Source organism: Copadichromis virginalis, linkage group LG22 (genome assembly GCF_057382275.1).
Source record: "Copadichromis virginalis isolate Kocher_CV1m ecotype Utaka linkage group LG22, C_Virginalis_male_GT1.1, whole genome shotgun sequence".
In the NCBI taxonomy this organism is placed as follows: domain Eukaryota; kingdom Metazoa; phylum Chordata; class Actinopteri; order Cichliformes; family Cichlidae; genus Copadichromis; species Copadichromis virginalis.
In genome coordinates, this window is record NC_140638.1 from 13,461,800 (window position 1) to 13,481,231 (window position 19,432).

The window sequence follows — 19,432 nt, forward strand, 5'->3', positions numbered from 1 at the left end:
ACCAGAGGCTATTTACTAACGTAAGCAAAGATATAGTACATAAAAATAAATTTATGTATCCTCAGAAAATTCAACAACTAAACTTGATCTGAGGATCCTAAAACTTGAAAAAAAAGTGATTTCTGATGTTTGTCCTTTTTAATTTATTTTTATGTACTATATCTTTGCTTACGTTAGTAAATAGCCTCTGGTCAACAGGAGTTATGAAAGAGTTTGTATACAAAACACAAAAAGTAGCTGCTTTCCCGAGTATATTTATGACTTTGTGTTGTTTTACCTACTCTGTGTCTGCATTGCCGTCAGCATATATCTTTATTTATATTATCATTGTAGAACTGTTAAATTTGTTGCAATTTCTGCTATCCTCTTGGCGTGATCGCTCCTGAAAAATACATTTTTATAAGTCAGTGAGAGTTTTTGCCCTGATCAATAAAAGATATATAAAACTCCCTTTGCCAAAAGCTGGTTGCAGCTTCTATCTTATGATATGATTGTTTTTTTCTGGCTCAAACTGACATCATCCGCGAGAGATGTGTTCGACAGAGTCTAGGCCAACGACTCCTTTACAACATTTTAAATCCCGGAAATCAGTTTTAAACCGACAAATACTGTTTTTCCCCCCACTACGTTCTTGAGTTATTAAGGAATGGGTTCCTGGATTTACAGCGATTTTCCCTGTGTTCCGCATCAGCTGAGGGCATCCGGTGCAGGATGGGAAACGTAGGGGGAGGGATGCCTGCGTGAGGAATAAAGCCACAGGCATCTTTTAGTAGTAGCTATTCGGCGTGGATGTACTCGTAAATTAAGAACAAATTCAGATTTTTTTTTTCCAGAAAGCGTTTTGTTTTTATGCCTAAAAGCAGCACAAGGTGCTTATTATCAGTCGGTAATTAACGCGCGTAAAAATGTCCAAATTAAACATCTAATAGAAAAAAATAATATTAATATCCAAAACACTTCTATATTCGAGACATATTTTCGGCATATTTCGCGTTCTTAATATGTGTTACATGGCCATCGGCCTGGACACACCACAATCTATTTCCAGATGATGAAAACAGGGGGAAGCTATGCTCTTAAAATGGCAGAGATGGATTTAAAAACAGCCACATCAGCGATGGAAGCCTTGGTTCGCGCCACCGTAAGTGTATATCTGTGACATTGTGCTGTTAGTTGATATACGCTGAATATAACGTGGAGTATGAATTTGTATTTATTTATTTCTTTTAAATAAAGAGTAGCTATCATGTTTTATCATGTTTTAAAGGGAAAAAGCGAATTATCGGCGGAGTGTCTCTATCACATGGGCCCAATCCGTGTGCTATCTGTTTCTGAACCTCAATTAAAGTCCACTGAAATAAAATAAAACTAAAACATATTTTTCTTATCATCTTTAGCCAATTAAATATTGATCTTCTTCGATTTTTGCTTTACCGACATTAATGAGCTATAGTCGGTAGCCTACATATCGGACTTGAGCTTAACCTCCATTCAAATGTGGCAATTATAATGTCATTAAAAAAATAATAGCATGGGTGCAGACCCAAATGACACGTTTCTTTTTTCGGCACTCTGGATGCTCGTTTCCATGGAGACGAGATGCAGGACTCGGGGCTGCTGCTGAGACAAATAAAAAAAACGTGTATCGATGCATCTGGGAGCATCAAGCATTGCAGGGTTAAAACCTAGAGGTAATTTTTAGACACGGCTCCAACAGAGCGTGGTGGAGTGGTCTTAGAGGTGCACACAGAGCACGTTCAGCAGTCAAAGGCAGTCACGTGCGTTATCTTTTCCGTCGCCATAGCCCGCTTCCTCCAGAGCCCATCGTACCTGCGCTAGGAGGTCGTTGTAATCGCTCAAACCCCTCCCCTCTTTGCACTACACAGACACTGCTCTGATCCTGGAAATGCTGTCATGGCGCCTAGATTCCAGGTGAAGGTAAGGATGCGCTGCTTGTTTTTCCCCGCCGGCCTCAGCAGCAGTGCGGACTGTGCGTGTGAGATGGAGGTAGAGAGCCACAGTTTGTAGCTGTGCGCTCAGCCTGCAGGAATCGGAGGTGCTTGAAAATGCGATAGGCTAAGCTGCTAGAGGATGAGAAAAAGATAGGCCAGAGCTGACATTGGAGAAAATGACTGAGGTGGACTGAGGGAGGAAGGAGGTTATTAGCATTAATCCAGTTTTATACTTCAGTGCAGGTCGTCGCTATCCGCCAGTTCTCTCCGTGTAATTCTAATTTGACTAAGGTGGTGCTATCTGCAAATTGGGTAGATGGTGCGCTATCAGCCAGTATCTGCACAGATTTTTTCATCCGGCTATATTGTATGAATGTAGACCTTTCCTTTTTATATTCCCTTCATAATATTCCAATTGTTCTGCAACCCTATGCATGATCTTTGTGTTTAAATAGCCCTGATGGTGGCATCATATCACATCACAGTGACACAATCCCCAAATCCCCTATGCAGCACTGTCAGTCTGTTTGCTTTGTCCTGGTTTTGAAGTTAACTCATAATGTCTGTGATGCCCTGCAACCAGTTTGGTAGTAGGTTCTGTGTCAAGGGCATCCACAAAGCAAAGGGGGGGGGGGGGGGGGGGGTTCTCATGACTGGGAAAAGGACAACAAATAAAATATATTATTATTCTTAACATCACTGGACATAAAATCTGTGTATTTTTCACACAGACCAGGATGTAATGAGAGTGGAATTAATCTTTTATCAGATCAGAGTGACTGCAGTGGTAAAGTCACAGGTTTATGCAATAGTCAGTGTCCTTTTCTGTCAGATCCATGTCCTTGAGCAGAGCACGCGTTAGGTGCTCCAGAGGTGCGAGTTTTGATTCGCCATCCAGGTCTGTTTGCTGTAGTTTCACAAAGCGAAGGTGCTGCATTGGCAGTAATGTATAAAAAAAGACAAATGCATTATCAAACCTGATTTTGCGTGCTAATATTACACATTACTACACATTTTTACGAAATTTCTTAGAAACAAGTGTGTTATAGAATTTCTGAGTCATAAAGAAATGTGGCTACTGGCTCATGGTCACATGCATGGCTGTGATTTAAGAGATGGGTGGTTGAATAATTAATGCCTCATCTTAATCCATATTTAACAAGATTGGCACCCTGTGTCGCCTGTGTGGCACATCTTTTTCACATTGCTAAGTATTTCTCAGGGTATCTGCTGTGAAGCCGTTTCCCCTCAGTTGTACATCTGCAAGTCGGACTGGTCTAAAACTTGAATGCTGTTCTGGTACTGAGTAAAAATGTATGTATGGAAGTAAGAATCAAAGCTCTTAAGTATAAAACGACATTTGGCTGAGTCATAGTCTTAATTTTGCATCTTTATGCTATAATTGGATAGTTTTAGATTTTAATCAATTCCATTGGCATTCATGTTTGAGAGCTTTTTATGCTGCCGGCAAATTTTAGTTCCATTTATTCAAGTTAAAGTTTTTTTTGTGCACAGTCAGGTGTCTGTGTGCTGCGTTCCTAAACACAATCATCTTCAGGATGTCTGGATACTCAGCCTGTTTTTCTCTACAGCACCATGTGCAGATAGTCATCCTTTGCTTGTTTGCTTCCAACAGTCTAACATGAAGAGCCTGGAGCATGAGTTGCATTGCCCCGTGTGTAAGGAAATAGTTAAACAGCCTGTGGTCCTGCCATGCCTGCACAGCGTCTGTCTCTTGTGTGCCTCCGAGGTCTTGGTAGCAAATGGATACCCGCCTCCAGAGCTTCCACCAGAACCCAACTCACCAGCCTCCACACCCAACACCCGTTCACCTCGTCAGGCACGCAGGCCCACACCTAAAAATGAACAACGGCCCATCGACCGCGTGCTGCGTTCAGGTTTGTAGTACCTCTCTCCATTTATAACCTAAACTAAAAGAAATGGCAACCATGATTTTCCTTAATTTTCTTTGTTTATAACTGGTTTTACTTTTTTGTTTAAGGTCCACACCCCCCTTCACCATCCATGCCACGGTCTCCCGGTTATGGGACGTACCCAGGTAGACGCCGTAAGGAAGGTCCACCCTTGGTGATGATGTTCCCCTGTATCCCCTGCGGCAGAGATGTTGAGCTGGGAGAGAAAGGCCTTACTGACTGTCTGCGCAACCTCACCTTGGAGCGTATAGTGGAGAGGTAAGTATAGACTCAATCTGCAAACAGAAGATTGGGAGCTGTGGCTCAGGTGGTCGAGCAGGCCATCTCAAGGTCAATGGATCGAACCCCAGCTCCTTCAGATGAATGAATATTAGAAAAATGATCGTGTATGTGACTGAGCGAATGAGACTTGCAGTAAAAAGTGCTTTCTGTGTTTAACTTGAGCAGAAAGATGCTATTTGAGTACAGATTCATGACAAAAACAGTTAGATAACCCTACAGATTGCTGATGTCCTTCAGTGCTCATGATGTTTATGGACAAATGTAAATAAGGAGAGGACTTAGACCTGAAAAGCAGAAGGTATGGGAACAGGTCCAAAACTTATTGTCAGTATTCAGCAGCTGAACCAGCACTGAGCGTGCACTGCAACATGCTGTAGCTACCCTGGCTGACCGCATGTTTCCACAGCTTTCCATTCATCACCTGCTCATTACCATTTGTCTCAAGCACACCCATGGGCTCGACTCACTCTTTGTTATAAACATTTGTGTTCCTTTAATGAGAATTTATTTCATGTCCAAATATTCAACTCATTAATCCTTTATTTGCTTGGTTGCCAGGTCCCACTTCATTTAAAAAAAAAAAAAAAAGGTGGAACGAGCTCAATAACGTGAGGCTAAATCAGTCTGTCTTCTCTTTCTCGCTTACCTTTCTCAGGTACAGACACACGGTGAGTCTGGGCAGTGTGGCTGTGATGTGCCAATTCTGTAAGCCGCCTCAAACTCTGGAAGCCACCAAGGGCTGTGCTGACTGCAGGTCTAATTTCTGCAATGAGTGTTTCAAACTCTATCACCCATGGGGAACGCCACGGGCGCAGCATGAGCACATCCAGCCTACACTCAACTTCAGACCAAAGGTACTGAAACACTGACACACGCATACTGTTCATCCACATCTGCTTGTGCTAAAATAAAGCATAAGTGACAGCAGACATGAAGTCTTTTGTTACACTTTTCAACAAGACATGCTTTGCTGAGGGTTTATAAGTATTAATTGTATATGTTGTTAAATAAGTGGTAAATCGAGTGTAGTTATATTGCACTGCATTATATAGAAAGTGTGATTGCCATGTGAGGCACAGTTCAAGTTGCATAAAGGACAGTAATTCTACATTACTGTAAGACTGCATGGATGGAACAGTTATGGTTTCTTTCCATGTGCAAAATATGGATTTCTGACCCACTTAAATTGTAACAACACAAGAAGAAAATACAGAGACCCCTTTACATTTACTTTACTTTTGTTTTTCAGAGCCCTCCGCTTGCTCTTTGCTGCTTAGTAAAAGGCAAATCAATAAATTACCCAAGCATACTCACACTTGTGTGCTACATTCCTGTTTTCTTCCAATCAGTAAAATGTGCTTCAGATTAAATTGTTCTCATCTATTTTGCCTGTCTCGCTCAGGTGCTGACTTGTCCAGAACACGACCAGGAGAAGCTGCAGTTCTATTGTCGGTCATGTCAGCGGCTGCTCTGCCCCCTCTGCAAACTGCGCCGCATTCACACCGGACATAAAATCCTCCCAGTGGCCCAGGCGTACCAAGCGCTGAAGGTTTGACTCACAATCTGACATCTATCTCTGTCCCGCACAGTAAAAGGTTTACTAGAGGCAGGAATACACACAAAGAATGTAGTAGTGAAGCCAGCATATATGTGAATAGTGTGAAACCCTCCATTTCACAGGTTAAAATAATATATTATAGTAGTCAAAGACTGCTTCACTGCTTCCTCTGACAAACAAACCGAAATCAGCTGATTGTTGCACAAGTGCAAATGCAACCGATAAACAGGATCGATCGGCAGGCAGACTAACAATTCCAAGGAACTGGACTAGAGAACCGGTTCTTGATTCCTGTCCCTATCTATCCTTCCATCTTCTTTCACTTGTCTGGAACACCTCACCCAGGTGCCATCTGACAAGGTCAGATAAACAACCTCAACTCGCTCCTTTTTATTTGGAGAAGTAGCGACTCTGCTCCAAGTCTTTCACGCAAGACTGCAGAGATGAGATTCTGAGCTATCATGGAGGAATTGTTGCACCACTTAGACTAAGTCCAGATCTCTAAAATAGTTTTGCACTTCACTAACATTTGAAATGCAACCACCAAATGCAATGAAGGTAAAGATAAAAATGATGCAGTGCTGTTTAAAAAGCTACAGTAATGCAGCTTTAACTGTTAGACAAGCATAGTGTGCAAGATAATGCAGATGTGTGGCTGTGTGAAACTGATAATCTGTGTGCATTTGTTGTTTCTGTGTCACGTATTCGGTGTTAATTTGACAGGAGAAGATTACAAAGGAGATGAACTACATTCTGTCCAACCAGGACACAGTTTTGGCTCAGATTACCCAGCTGGAGAGTTCCATCACACAGACTGAGGTGATTAATACTTCTGGCCCACAAAATCTCCCAGAACATGGGATTAAAATCAGTCAGCAGCTACTGCAAGTATTTGTTCAGCTTGGCTGTTTAGGATTGGATACTATGTACAACTGCTGCATGTTTCATGTATGATCCAACCTGTTTGACTCTTTTACAGTAAACCTGTTACCTACTATAGCTGGCATCCCTAATCATATCATTACAAACCTATATAACTCCAAAAATGTGTTTTTTCTCAAAGTGTTTTATAATGTTATTTGGACCCTTTTTAAGAATGTACCAGCAGAAGCCTGGTGTTAGTTCTCCAAACTTGTCTTTGTGCTTTTTCCTCACCAGGTAAACAGCGTGTCGGCCAGAGAGCAGCTGGCTCAGAGCATCAGGGATTTGACGGCCGCTCTCGCCGAGCGTCACGCTTCGCTCACCCAGGCTCTGGAGGGGGCACGGCAGAAACGAGGCGAGGCACTGGCTGCTCAAGTGGCGGAGAGACGTGGCTTGTTGGAGCACGCTGGGCTCATGGCGTACACGCAGGAACTGCTGAAAGAAACAGATCAGCCCTGTTTTGTGCAGGCTTCTCGCCAGACTCATAACAGGTTTCCTTTTTGTTTACGTTAAGTAATCACTCTCTGATTTGAATAGATCTTAGATTAGCGCTTTCTTTCTTTTTTTGAGGGGAAATCTTCAGAGACTTCTCTTCCTGCATTCTTCTCTGTGTTGTTTGGCTTCAGGGTAGAAGAAGCAGCCTTAGAATGTATAGGAATCATAACTTCATTGGTTCCAATATAGGATTCATGTTGATCATCTTGCCAAATAAAGAAACAGCATAAGCAGTGTTGTCAGTAAATCCAAAGAATAGCACAAAATGTGTGTATTGTCAAAGTTTCCAGTACCATATTTTTATTCTTGGAGTTGCTTTGCATGAGTCTTATTTATATAATAATAAGCCCCTTTGTTATTTTCTTTCTGTAACAAGCTGTTTTACCTCCCGTGCACCTTTGAGCCTACATTCTTATGACTGGCTGCCTATTTTATTACATTTACTGGGACTATTTGTGCATACCCTTAACTCATTATTTGAAAGTTCAGTTTATTGTTGCATCTGTTATTGTAAAAGTAAATATCCATCAGAGAGGAGGCAGGGAACACCCTGGCTAGGTTCAAATGTAAATATGTGAAAGGAAATATGGAAAGCCCCACATACAGCACAGTATCTGGAAATAAAAACTGAAGGGATGTCACTAATGTGCTGCTTATGTTTTTTATTATAATAGAAATATAGATTAAAAGCAGTCTTATCTTTTATTTATTAATGTATTTTCTTTTTCATACATCCTTTTAAACTGTGAGTCTTCCTCACTGTCCCTCCTGAAAGCCTTTGATTCCTCTGACGCCGCTCTCCCTGTTTTCACTGCACTAGGCTGAGTAAAGCAATTGAGAATCTGCAACATTTCACACTAGCGGCCGATCCATCATTCAGACACTTCCAGCTGGACGTCTCCAAAGAACTTAAACTCCTGACAGAGTTGAACTTCATCCAGGGTGAGGAGGGTTCTAGTTGAAGGTTAAAAAAAAAGATACGAATGAAATAGCGTAAGAGCAAGTTTTCTATTAACTTTCTAATTAAACATTCACTGTCTAAATAATTTCATACCAACTACATGCGAGTGGGTTATAGAATTATTATTATTACATATATAACATAACTTCATCATTATGTTATTGCCATAGTGCCCTTGGCTCCAGTGATCGATACCCAGCGTAGTCTGGCCTACGACCAGCTGTTCTTGTGCTGGCGACTGCCCCCGGAGTCTGCACCATCCTGGCACTTTTCTGTAGAGTATCGCCGTCGTGGTGTAGTACCAGGAGGAGCGTCCAGAGGTGGGATCAGAGGAGGACTGGCTGCTGCACGCTGGGGCTGGCAGCGAATGGACGAAGTGAGTGGAAGCAGCGCTGTGATTGACAGGTTGGAAATGGACAGCGTGTACGTGCTGCGGGTGAGAGGCTGCAACAAGGCAGGCTACGGAGAGTACAGTGAGGAGGTGTACCTGCACACCCCGCCTGCACCAGGTGAGGGCACACACCGAGCTTCTTAGTTGTCCTTATTAACAACTGAACAGGACGACTTTGTCACAGTGTAAACACACCCAAACAACATGGCTGTTTGAGGAAAAAACAAAACAAACCAGAAACATGTCAAACTAGTTTGACGTGAGGTTGTTTACATGCATGTCACAGATTGTCCTGGGAAAGCAACCACACCTTGAAACTGGACTACAACCAGTTTTATACCATATATATTTTTGGGAGTCAATGTTTTATTTATGAGATCTTATCTGACGACTCAACATTTACCCCAATTAATAATCATGACTATGACACCAAGCAATTGCACCCCAGTTTAAAGTGCAGTGACTTTCAGGCATTGCTTCAAAAAGGTTCAGATGGTTTCCTGCATAAAGTTTTTTAAATTTTCTGCACAAGCAGCCTCTGTAAGCACTGTGACTTTGTCAGAATTATCACCTTATGATTGTATCTCTCTTTCACCAAGCTAACTGATAATAAACATGCTGTGTATGAACACTGTTGTGTAAAAGTATTCGCCCCATCTGTCTTAGTTTTCTTCATATGTCACACTTACATGTTTGAGATCATCAAACTAATTTTAGTATTAGACGAAGATGATGCAAATACAAAAAGCATGTTTTTGTATGATGATTTTAATTCTCAGCAAGGGGGGGGGGGAAGCTATCCAAGCCTACACGGCCATGTGTGAACAAATAATTGCCCCCTAAACCTAGTCATTGGTTGTGATGGCAGCAAGAACTGCAATCCAGCTTTTGCAACACCTGCCAGTGAGTGATTCTCCCAGTCAGTCCAGCTCTGGAGGACTTTTGTTTCAATTCTGCCAAACTGGAGGGTTTTGCGTGTCACACTACCACAACCATATTTGACTGTTGCACGAGTGCTTTTATGTTAGTTTTATCTTGGATTTTATGAGCAGCAAACCTTCAAAACCTTCCAAAAGGTTCAACTTTAGTCTCAGTCATCAGTCCACTGAATATTTTCTCAAAAGTCTTTGGGATTATCAGTATGTTTTTTGGCTTTTTTTTTTGGCTGGCCACCCCTGGTTAAAGAGTGGAGGAGGACTCTGTGGTTTGTTGATGGCCCAAAGTCTTAGAAATGGCCTTGGTAACCCTTTCAAGACTGAGAGATGTCACTCATTTTGTTTCTCATCTTTTCCTTTAGATTGTGGCATAATGTGTTGCTTTTTCAGATCTTTTAGCTTACTTCACTATCAGACAGCTTCTTTTTAAGTGATTCTTGATTCAATCGGGCCTGGGTGTGACATGTTAAATTAAATTCATCTGTCCAAAAAAATGTTGTTAATCACAGTTAATTAAGGATTTAACAAGGGAGATAATTACTTTTTCCATACAGGTCCAGGTAACTTTTTCCACTTTAATTAATGAAATCACTATTTAAAAACAGCATTTTGTATTTACTCTGGTAATATTTTTCTAATATTAGAATTCAATTGATGATCTGAAACATTACATTTGGGATAAATATGCATGAAACTAAGAAATCAGGAAGGTGGAAAATACTTCAACAGTACAATCACAGCACTGTACAGAAACTGTAAATTTGTTAGACAAGAGTCACATTTTAAGTCACTTGAAAAGCCATAATGTGATAAAAATTTGCTTGTTATGTACATTCCACGAGTAGTTTAATTTAACTGACCTGCGATCAGATTCCCTTGAACACCTTTAGGTTAGACTCTTATGCAGAGCTGGTTTAAAGGAGCAGTCCAACCTGATTTTAGTCCCAGCTCCCAACATGGAAGAATCGTCAGGAGACTCTTAGCACACCTTAATGAACTGCATGTGTTTTAGTGTCATTCACATCTTGCAGGGTTAACAATGTGCACTGTACAAACCATAATCCTCAAAAGTATGAAAATATTAATACCTGAAACAAAAGCAACTGCAGAAAATAAATAAACAAGAAAAACGGTGTAAACACGCAGCCCACTTTTCTTGGTGAAAGCTTTATTACTTGGACTTTATTTTCTGATTTATTTTGTCTGTTTCTCTCGCCATGCAGGCACGTTGCTTGTAACAGAAACACAGAAACTGGCACCAACATTAACTTAGCTCACAGTAACTGTGCATGCTGGAGGTAAAACTGTAAGAAAACATACCCAGAGTAAACACCCAGTAAACAGTTCTTGGCTCACAACGTCTTTTGTGTTTTTTTTTTTTTGTTTTTTTTAAACTAGCGTAGCTAAATACAGCAGGCATCTCTGTTACTCTTCCAAATACATTTGCTGTACCTCAAGACCCCAAGGTCTTTAGACAGTATCAAATATGTTATAATTACTATGAAAGGAGATATGAATTTGGATGGTTTATCCCTCTGTTGAGTGTAAAATGCATCACACACACTTGACACGTTCACCACATCGCACCCATTTTTTGTTTTTTCATTTAAAATGAAAGCATTGGAATGCTTGCTGTGGTGAAATGCTTAAAAATCCATTCTCTTTTCTTTTCTGTCATTCCAATTTTTCCTTTCTCACTTATTTCCACTTCTCTCTCTCTCTTCACTTTTGAATCGTCTTCACTTTCTTACTCTTTATTTCCTCATCTTTCTCTCATGTATTATTTCCATTTCACAGCTTTCTACTTGTCATCCTCAACTGTGCTACTTCCACGCTGCCAAACTACGTGCCTCCTACAGAACGTAAGAAGTGCACTCATACGTATCCTCTCACCAAATCTCTGTACCCCATACCACTAAATTATTTGGTCTTTTCCCTGTTTCTCTTTACGGTCATCCCACACATCCTCTGTTCTTCCACCCCTGCTTAGACACCCACTCATCCCTCCGCCTCCCACTTTAGCTCCTGTAACGAGATCTCTCTGAGTGCTGATGAGGTTTGCGGTTTGTTAAGACCTGAGGCTTAACAACATGGATCTGATTCAGATCTAGGGCTTTTTAACCATCGATTTGAGTGATTGTTGAATTCCTCGTGTCCTTGTTGGCTGTTGTTTCCTTCCTGCTATTGCATATCTTCCCACTGTACTTCCTGTGGAAATACTGCACTTAACGCTGCCAAAGCTTCTGTATTTTACTTCCTGAGTCATCAGTGCATTGTGTGGACCAGTGTCCTTTTCTCTTCCAGTGCTGGTGGAAGGAGGTGCATGCCTACTCTGTGGTCCTCTCCCTCTTGGCTCTCCTCTCAGCTGCTTCTTATTCTCCTCACTGTTTTTCTCTTTGCCGTTTTCTGATTGTAAATCTGTCTGTCACCTCCTGTCACTTCTAAAACCCCCATGTGTCATCTCTGTATGCACCTGTCCCTTTGTTTTCTCAATTTTCCCTCTTTCTTGCCTCCATTCTCTTCTTCTCTCCCCTCCCTCTGCTGTGTCCTCTGTCACACTCTCTCCTCTCAGTGCTTAACTTCTACCTGGACTCTCGCTGGGGTCTCCACGCCGACCGCCTGGTGGTCAGCAAAGAGCAGCGTTGTGCCCGCAGCGTTCCTGGTCTCTCTCTGCTGCAGGCTGCCGACCACGCCCTAACTTCCTGTCACCTGACTTCTGACCTACTTGTAGGGGATGTAGCCATTACACAAGGACGGCACTACTGGGCATGCTCAGTGGAGCCTGGGTCTTACCTTGTGAAGGCAAGTGAATTCATGTGCACACATTTCAACAATCATTGGTTATTATTAATCTTTGCCTTTTTTTCCGCAAAGTGTCTCTGTTCTGTCTTCCTCCCCTCAGCCCCCCACCGCCCCCCCACTGTTGACAAAGTGCTTGCTCATAGGGTTTAATCTGATTGTTGGGGTTTTCTGTTTTCTCCATATTATTGCAGGATTTATACTTATAATATAAAGTGCCTTAAGTCCTTGTGATTTGGCACCATTTAAATAAAACTGAATTGAACTGAGCATTTCATGAAAACGTACTGCCAGGTCAATATTCCCATTACTGTGTGTAGAGTATAGTATAGACTTTTTTTAAAAAAAACTAAATATTCCAGATTAAAAATGCTTTAATCTTCTTAAAAAAAGTACCAAATTTGAGCACTGCTTAAGGCCACAGGTCATCAGATTAAGAAAGACTAATAAAAACAAATGTGGTCGGTGAAACTCAAGGAAAATAAAATTTTTGTGTTTTTATGTTTATGTTTTTGTGTCGTGACTGCAAACTACCTTTTAACAGTTTCTATTTTAGTTTGAAGAAGAGCACTAGAACAGACAAATGGCCTCTTTGTCCAAACAATCTCAAAGTACAAACTGGCCTGTGTGATACCCAGAGGTCCGAGATGTACGGCTTTAAGGGTATTAAAAAAATCATAAAATCTAAATTTAAAATGTCCTCAGAGTTGGTGTGAGGAAGGTTCAATGGGAATGATATGTTAATGAAGTTAAAGTGTGATTTCATCATATTTGGTACAATGTAAGATCAGCCTTCTGTCATTTCATTCAACCAAAATGAAATGTTTGAATGAAATGACAAAGTGTGTGTGAATGTGTGTGAATTTAAACACACTGTCTGCCGCCTTCCTTTTTAAAATGAGCCCTAATCCACTTATAATAGTGACACGAACCCAGAGAACACATAAACCCACCACGCGGACTACAAGCAGTTTGTTCTCATTTCCGTGCCTCACCCTTGCTCCCTTTTCCAATTTATTTACCTCTCATTAGTAGATGGGGATCTGCCTTGTCTAGGAGTCGCAGCCAATCCCCTCTGAGGCTTTCCCCAAAGTGCAGCCTCAATTCATGCTTACGCCATCTGCTGTTATCTATTAGAAATGCTGTCGAATCTAAATGAGGAAATGGTTCCAGCTTGTGAAATAACCCAAACTATACTGAAACTAATATACCTAATAACTGTAATTCTCTTTTTCTCCATGGCTCTATTTAAAGGTAATATAAACTCCAGAGTTTTAACTACATCATTTATTTTCTCAATGCAGATTCCAGCTGCCATAGATTGAGAGGCAGACAACCCTTCACACCTATGGACAAATTAGAATTGCCAATTAACTTAACTTACTTGGGACGACGTCTGAGTACCAGAAAGGCCCCAGCCAATATCAAAAAGGCTGACATATCAAATATGTCACCCTTATTTACCCCAATAAGGGCGACATACAACAGCTTCCCATGTATTCTTAATGATGGGTTTTGATACCTCGTATATATTAATAAAGATATTGTCTGATGAGCATTAGAATAGTTTCCAGGTTTTTAATCAAGGGTAGCTGCTCAGTTCAGAAAAGAGCTTCAATGGTTACTCCTATTGTTTTAAGAAAAAGGCTAATCCATTCTTTAAAATGCATCCACTTAATTAAAATAAGGACAAAATTGGATAACTTAAATGAGGTTTGCTATAAAAATAAGTTCTTTATCAATTACACAATGGTTGTTTCTCTTTTCTTTTTGGAACAGGTGGGAGTGGGCCTGGAATCCAAACTGCAGGAGTGGTTTCACCTTCCACAAGACATGGCCAGTCCCCGGTGAGCAAAGAAAATATGACAGCTCCAGATCCAGCCTAATAGATTTTAACTCCAGCAGTGATGATTATGCAAATTACGATTTACTACAATATTAATGCTTATTTATGTGTATTTAGGATCCACTCTTCAAATAGGATTACAGATTAGGTTTAATTTAGTATAAACAAAATCTTAGGTGTGCAAAAAGTAGGAGGCTCTAAATACTTGACTCCACCTGCCAACATTTGTCACACATGCTGTGACTGCAACACCACAAAAACTAGTTTAAAGAAAGAAAGCCGGTGGTCAGAAAAGAACTTAAGAGCTCGCTCTGTCTCTCTGCAGCTACGACCCAGACAGCGGCCATGACAGCGGCGCAGAGGATGCCCTGGATTCTGCGCCGCCCTTCTGCTTTCTGACTATGGGGATGGGTAAAATCTACCTGCCGCAGCACAGCTACCACCATCAACAGCGGGACACCAACAGCAACGGCCATTCATCGCCCGCTGGCCTCACTTACCCGCTGCCGCCCCGGCTCGGTGTGTGCCTTGACTTTGAGAAAGGGCGCGTCACGTTCTACGATGCCCATTCCTTGCGGCCTCTTTGGGAAGGCCACGTGGATTGCACCGGCCCCGTGTGCCCCGCTTTCTGTTTCATTGGTGGAGGGGCCCTACAGCTTCAAGAGCTGGTAGCCAATCGCAACGCAGATCAGACTCCGGTCAGACGGGTGACCATCCAGCCGCGAGTTTCCAATTTAAATAATGGCTGATCTGAAGTTGGTAATCGGGAATGTATTTGGTTAATTTGTGAAGTATTTACAAAGCTAGAGCGAAAAGTTAGACATCTCAGCGACTTTGGTTTGTATTTAATTTTCTTCTACAAGAAAATGTTTCTATAGCAACAAATATGCAATGTAATTATGTTTCTTACATTTTTGTTACATGCAGTTTTGCAAGAGTTACTGCTTAAGTAGTGTCTGGACTATCCAGCACCTGATATGTAATTATATCTTTGATGCTTGCACTTGTAGCCAGGCTATACTGCATACATTTATAATGCTAATGTATACATAGCTTCACACAGTGTCGTCTTTCATGTAGAAGCTTTTATTCTGTCATTTCGTGTCCTTAATGGTTCTCTTTTGTTTCAGAGATATGAACATTATGTGAATACAAAAGAGCTTTTATTGCATCTATAACTAAATCTGTGTTTAACCACAGCTAATGCTAGTCATTCAGCCATTATGATCCCAACCAAAGTGATTGTTTTTCTGGGATGTAAATGTGGTAAATTAGAGGTAGAGAGGAACAATGAGGCAATACTGTAATTAGAGGCTCCAATTATACCTCTGCTGCACAGCTAATCACTAGTTTCCACACTTCTGTTTGTGCATCGCTGTTTTGGATTTCAAATAGTCTGATGTTTGTCTGTGTGTGTGCGTGAGTGTATGTGTGTGCATTTGGGTGTTTAATTCCCTGTTTTCACGGGGGCGTGTGGCTTGACTGATAACGGCACCGACTGGCAGATAGTGAAAACTTGTTTTCTCGCACACAATACTTTGGATTTTTTTTCCCCCAACCTTGCTTGATTGTAAGTTAATGAGCAGCGCTTCTCATGAAAAGAAACAGAAGATTAACGTGTAAACTTCGTCTGCTGACAGAATGTTTGCAAAAGAAAAATGGATTAAGGAAGGAAACACTGAATAAATTCAAATTGTTTAAATTATTACAGACTCACCTTCTGTTTCATTGTGTTGCCGTGGTTGTTAGAATTCAATCAGCGTTTCAGACTGTTCTTAATCGGCGTCTTTACTGTGCTCCGGCAGTGAAACGTTGGCGCCGTTTCAGCGCTAGGGGGCAGCAGTACTCCGTCTCTGAGCAAAGCACTAGAGACACACGCAGTTACTGTAATGGTCTGAATACATTTATTTGGAAAGGAGAATCACTGAGGATGTTCCCCATATATTATTTGGTATGTGATACTGGTAAACAAATGACTGAAATGTGCTGCTAACCTTATTCTTAAATACAAAGATAAATATTTGCTTTGTCTTTCTTTTTTTTGCCATATAAAGAAAATATTATGATGATGAAGGTGATGAAGAAGAATTAAGGAATTGTCAAACTTAGTTTTAAAAAAAAATAGAGAGCCACAGGTTTGATCACTTGAATTAAATAAATAACAAATTAACAAACCAAGTTTGCTCTGCTTTCTTTGTGAGCGATCTCTAAAGTTGACCTATTATACTTTTCCTTTTTTTCCATCATACATGTCCTGTTACAGTTGTGGATGCTTCTATTAAACAAATCAAATTATGAGGCCAGCTTATGTATACAAGTAATTGCTATCAACCAAGTGCAATTCAATGCAGTTTTATTTATATAGCGCCAAATCACAACAACAGTTGCCTCAAGGTGCTTTATATTGTAGAAACCTAGGGAAGAACCAGGCTTTGGGAGGGATGGCTATCTGTATGACCAGTTGGGGTGAGGGGCACAGAACTCTTTCAGAGTTTTTTCTACTCTTGGATCTACATGAAGTGTTTCTAAAATGACCGCTTGTGTGATGGTGAGTTTGAAGGTTGTCTGTCTCAAGTTGCCCTGCAACAAACTGGCGACTTCTCCAAGGTGTACAACCTCTCACTCTCACCCTACTACACCTGAGCTAGGCAACAGCCTCCCACGAACCTGAATTGAATAAGTGGAAGAAGATGGATGGATCTGTATGATGTCAAAAAATGGGGATAATCTCTATAAAATGGTCATCTTGGACGCATTTCTCTGTCTGAACACGGCACCCCACCCACATGGTGTTCAAGCTCTCCATTTTTGAAGGGCAGCCAATCAGAGGAAAGTTGGCATAAAGACAGAGTAGCAGTTTGTTTCAGACCGAGTCTCGGTTTAAGACGGATCGTTTAGAAGTGTAAGTCATGCGAAGCTACTTTAGTAAAGGCAAGGATTTAAATATGAATTTTAAAATGAACATGTTTAAAATTCGCAGCTTACCACATTAGCATACTTGTGGCATATATCTACATGTGGTTGTTTAGCATAATACAAATTATTCATCTATTTGTTAAGGGGCCAAACTGATGCCAACTCACATTCAATGTACACAAGTGGCCTGAAAATCTTGAAACACAAATGCACATGGGAGGACACAACCAGAGAGCAGCCTTTGGACTTTAAACCATTACACCTCTAATGATTTGCTACACTTTGGCCACTGATAGCTGTGGCATTAAATCATTCACTTAACAGCACACAAACCTTTACACGTTGGCTGATCTAACTCATAAAGTCTAACCGGATCACTCATGCCAAGTTCCCGAACTCCACAGAAAAAGCATTCATTGCCAAACGATCTCTTGGAATTATGTGCTGTAAAGGATGTGTAGGATGTACCAGTAAATCAAATTTTACTGTTTACACAAATGCAATAAAAAGTTAACTTATAACAGACATTCTGTACGTGCCCTTTAGACCCAGGCTGCTGCTAACATAGTGACTAAGACAGGAGTTTACTCTGATAAAGCAAAAAAAGACGTCACCTGTTGGTTGAAACAGACTGGTGACTTGGTAGATATTTCCAAATGTTTAGATGTTTGCCCTTTCCTCATAACAAATAATATGCTTATGGTTTTTTTCCATGTTTCGAAAATAACATCCCTGCTCATGAGATTCTTTTGGTCAATGAAACAATCGGGGTGAGAGCAATGAATAGAGATGACCATCTGCTTTTGATAGATGTATTAACACCTCACATGTGCAGGCACTTAGCATTCCTTATGTAAATGTAATGTAAATCACTGCCGTTTACCTTTTATGAGCTTCAATATGAAAATCCACATATGTGTTTAATTGGACCCACATTCAAGGGGAAGCTGTATGGGGATTTGGGATTGCCTCGACCACAAAGGGAAAATAAAAAATGAAGGAGAAAAAGAGAGATTGAGAGAAAAATAATAAAGCGTATAGCCTTGACACAAGCCAAGGTTCTTTCTTTTTTTTTAACGTCCTTATGCACACAGATAAAAATACAACCTCCAAAGGGAGATTTAGCTCTGATCCCCCATGATATAGAAGAAGTGGAATGTACTGTAAAGTATGAATATGGCCTGCGCAACCTTCCACCTACCCCCCTGCTTGCTTGCTGCACCTCTCTTCTTTTAGTCCAAATCTGTAACAGATTGGGTTTAGTCTGACTGGAGGTATGCAGCCACAACACCACATGTAGGGGTCTGCATAATCCCTCCTTTGAGTATTAAGCACACAGCATGGGCATTCTTTTAAAGACCTGGCAGGAATTACTAATACATAATCTCCATGATCATCATTTAGTATAGTTCAAGGGGAGAGGATGGGGGTGGGGAGGAGGCAATCATTTGAATTTATGAGGGATCTCGGGGGTATATACAATCTGTGAGAGACAGTGTGTGGTGCCATCTGGAGAACACATAGGACTCGGTCTGCTGGAATCCCCAAACCCAGCCAACATGGAGCTGAACGTCATGTTCAAGAGGCCTGAGATGTTTGTTTAATGCACAGAGTGGTTTCTATAGCCTGAAGGGGAATACATTGTTTAAGAGGAACCAACTTAATGCTATTCTGCTGAGTCAAAACTATTACCATGGTTCTTTGTGATGGAGGCCGGCACTAAGAATTAAACAGACAGGGGGGTGAATAATTTTTAAAAAGACATCATTATAATGCGCATGTGATTCAAAGTTGATTTTGCCAGCTCCCACTAAAACACAGCAGCAAAACTTTTATGTAATTGAAGAAGTACATTTATTCTTAAATAACCGGACAAACTTTTTATATATATGCAATCACAACAGGCGACGAGTCCTCCACCATGTGACACAGGTTATTTGCCGAAAGGATTGAATCACACTCAGATCATTCGCTTCTTTTACTGAGTTTGCGCCGCCTTTAAATTTAATAACGCTGCCTGGATATTTTTCTTCCAGACGCAGTGATTGCTGAAACATTTATGTTCCTTTTACCCGTCCATCCATCTCCACATGAGACGAAATGGAATTCATAATATACAACTTCCTGCTTTTATCGCATTGATGATCTAAATCGAGGTAGGAGGGGGAGAAAAAATCAATCAGCTAAATGTTGGCTAAGAGGATTTGAGGGGCATAGCAGGGCCATCTCTCCTCACTATTCTAAATGAGGGGTGACAGTAATGCTTGACGGAGCCCATATGGCCACTGTAACCCACTGCACTGCAATTGTGAGGGAAGACACAGGGCTAAGTCAATTTAATGTTTACACTCCGGTGGCATATCCCACTCTATTGGATTTGTTTACTAAGCTTTGTATTCTCAATTGAATGATACAATTAGCATTATGCAATGAGTGTGTAGT

At 41.0% G+C, this 19,432-nt stretch overlaps 1 protein-coding gene across 2 annotated transcripts; it reads left to right on the forward strand.

The window, feature by feature from the left end:
* The first annotated feature begins 531 nt into the window (after positions 1 to 531).
* On the forward strand, positions 532 to 15,782 carry LOC146682950 (tripartite motif-containing protein 46-like). Of its 2 annotated transcripts, none has more exons than XM_085445642.1 (12): positions 532 to 1,141; positions 3,589 to 3,850; positions 3,955 to 4,144; positions 4,824 to 5,022; positions 5,571 to 5,717; positions 6,450 to 6,545; positions 6,885 to 7,138; positions 7,963 to 8,084; positions 8,274 to 8,612; positions 12,002 to 12,231; positions 14,008 to 14,075; positions 14,400 to 15,782. In XM_085445642.1, exons 1-12 carry the CDS (start codon positions 1,049 to 1,051, stop codon positions 14,821 to 14,823), a joined length of 2,424 nt encoding a protein of 807 aa, XP_085301768.1. In that variant the 5' UTR covers positions 532 to 1,048; the 3' UTR covers positions 14,824 to 15,782. The 2 variants fall into 2 exon arrangements, with proteins under 2 accessions (XP_085301768.1, XP_085301769.1); XM_085445643.1 differs by lacking the exon at positions 532 to 1,141 and adding an exon at positions 1,661 to 1,938.
* Positions 15,783 to 19,432: the final 3,650 nt, after the last annotated feature.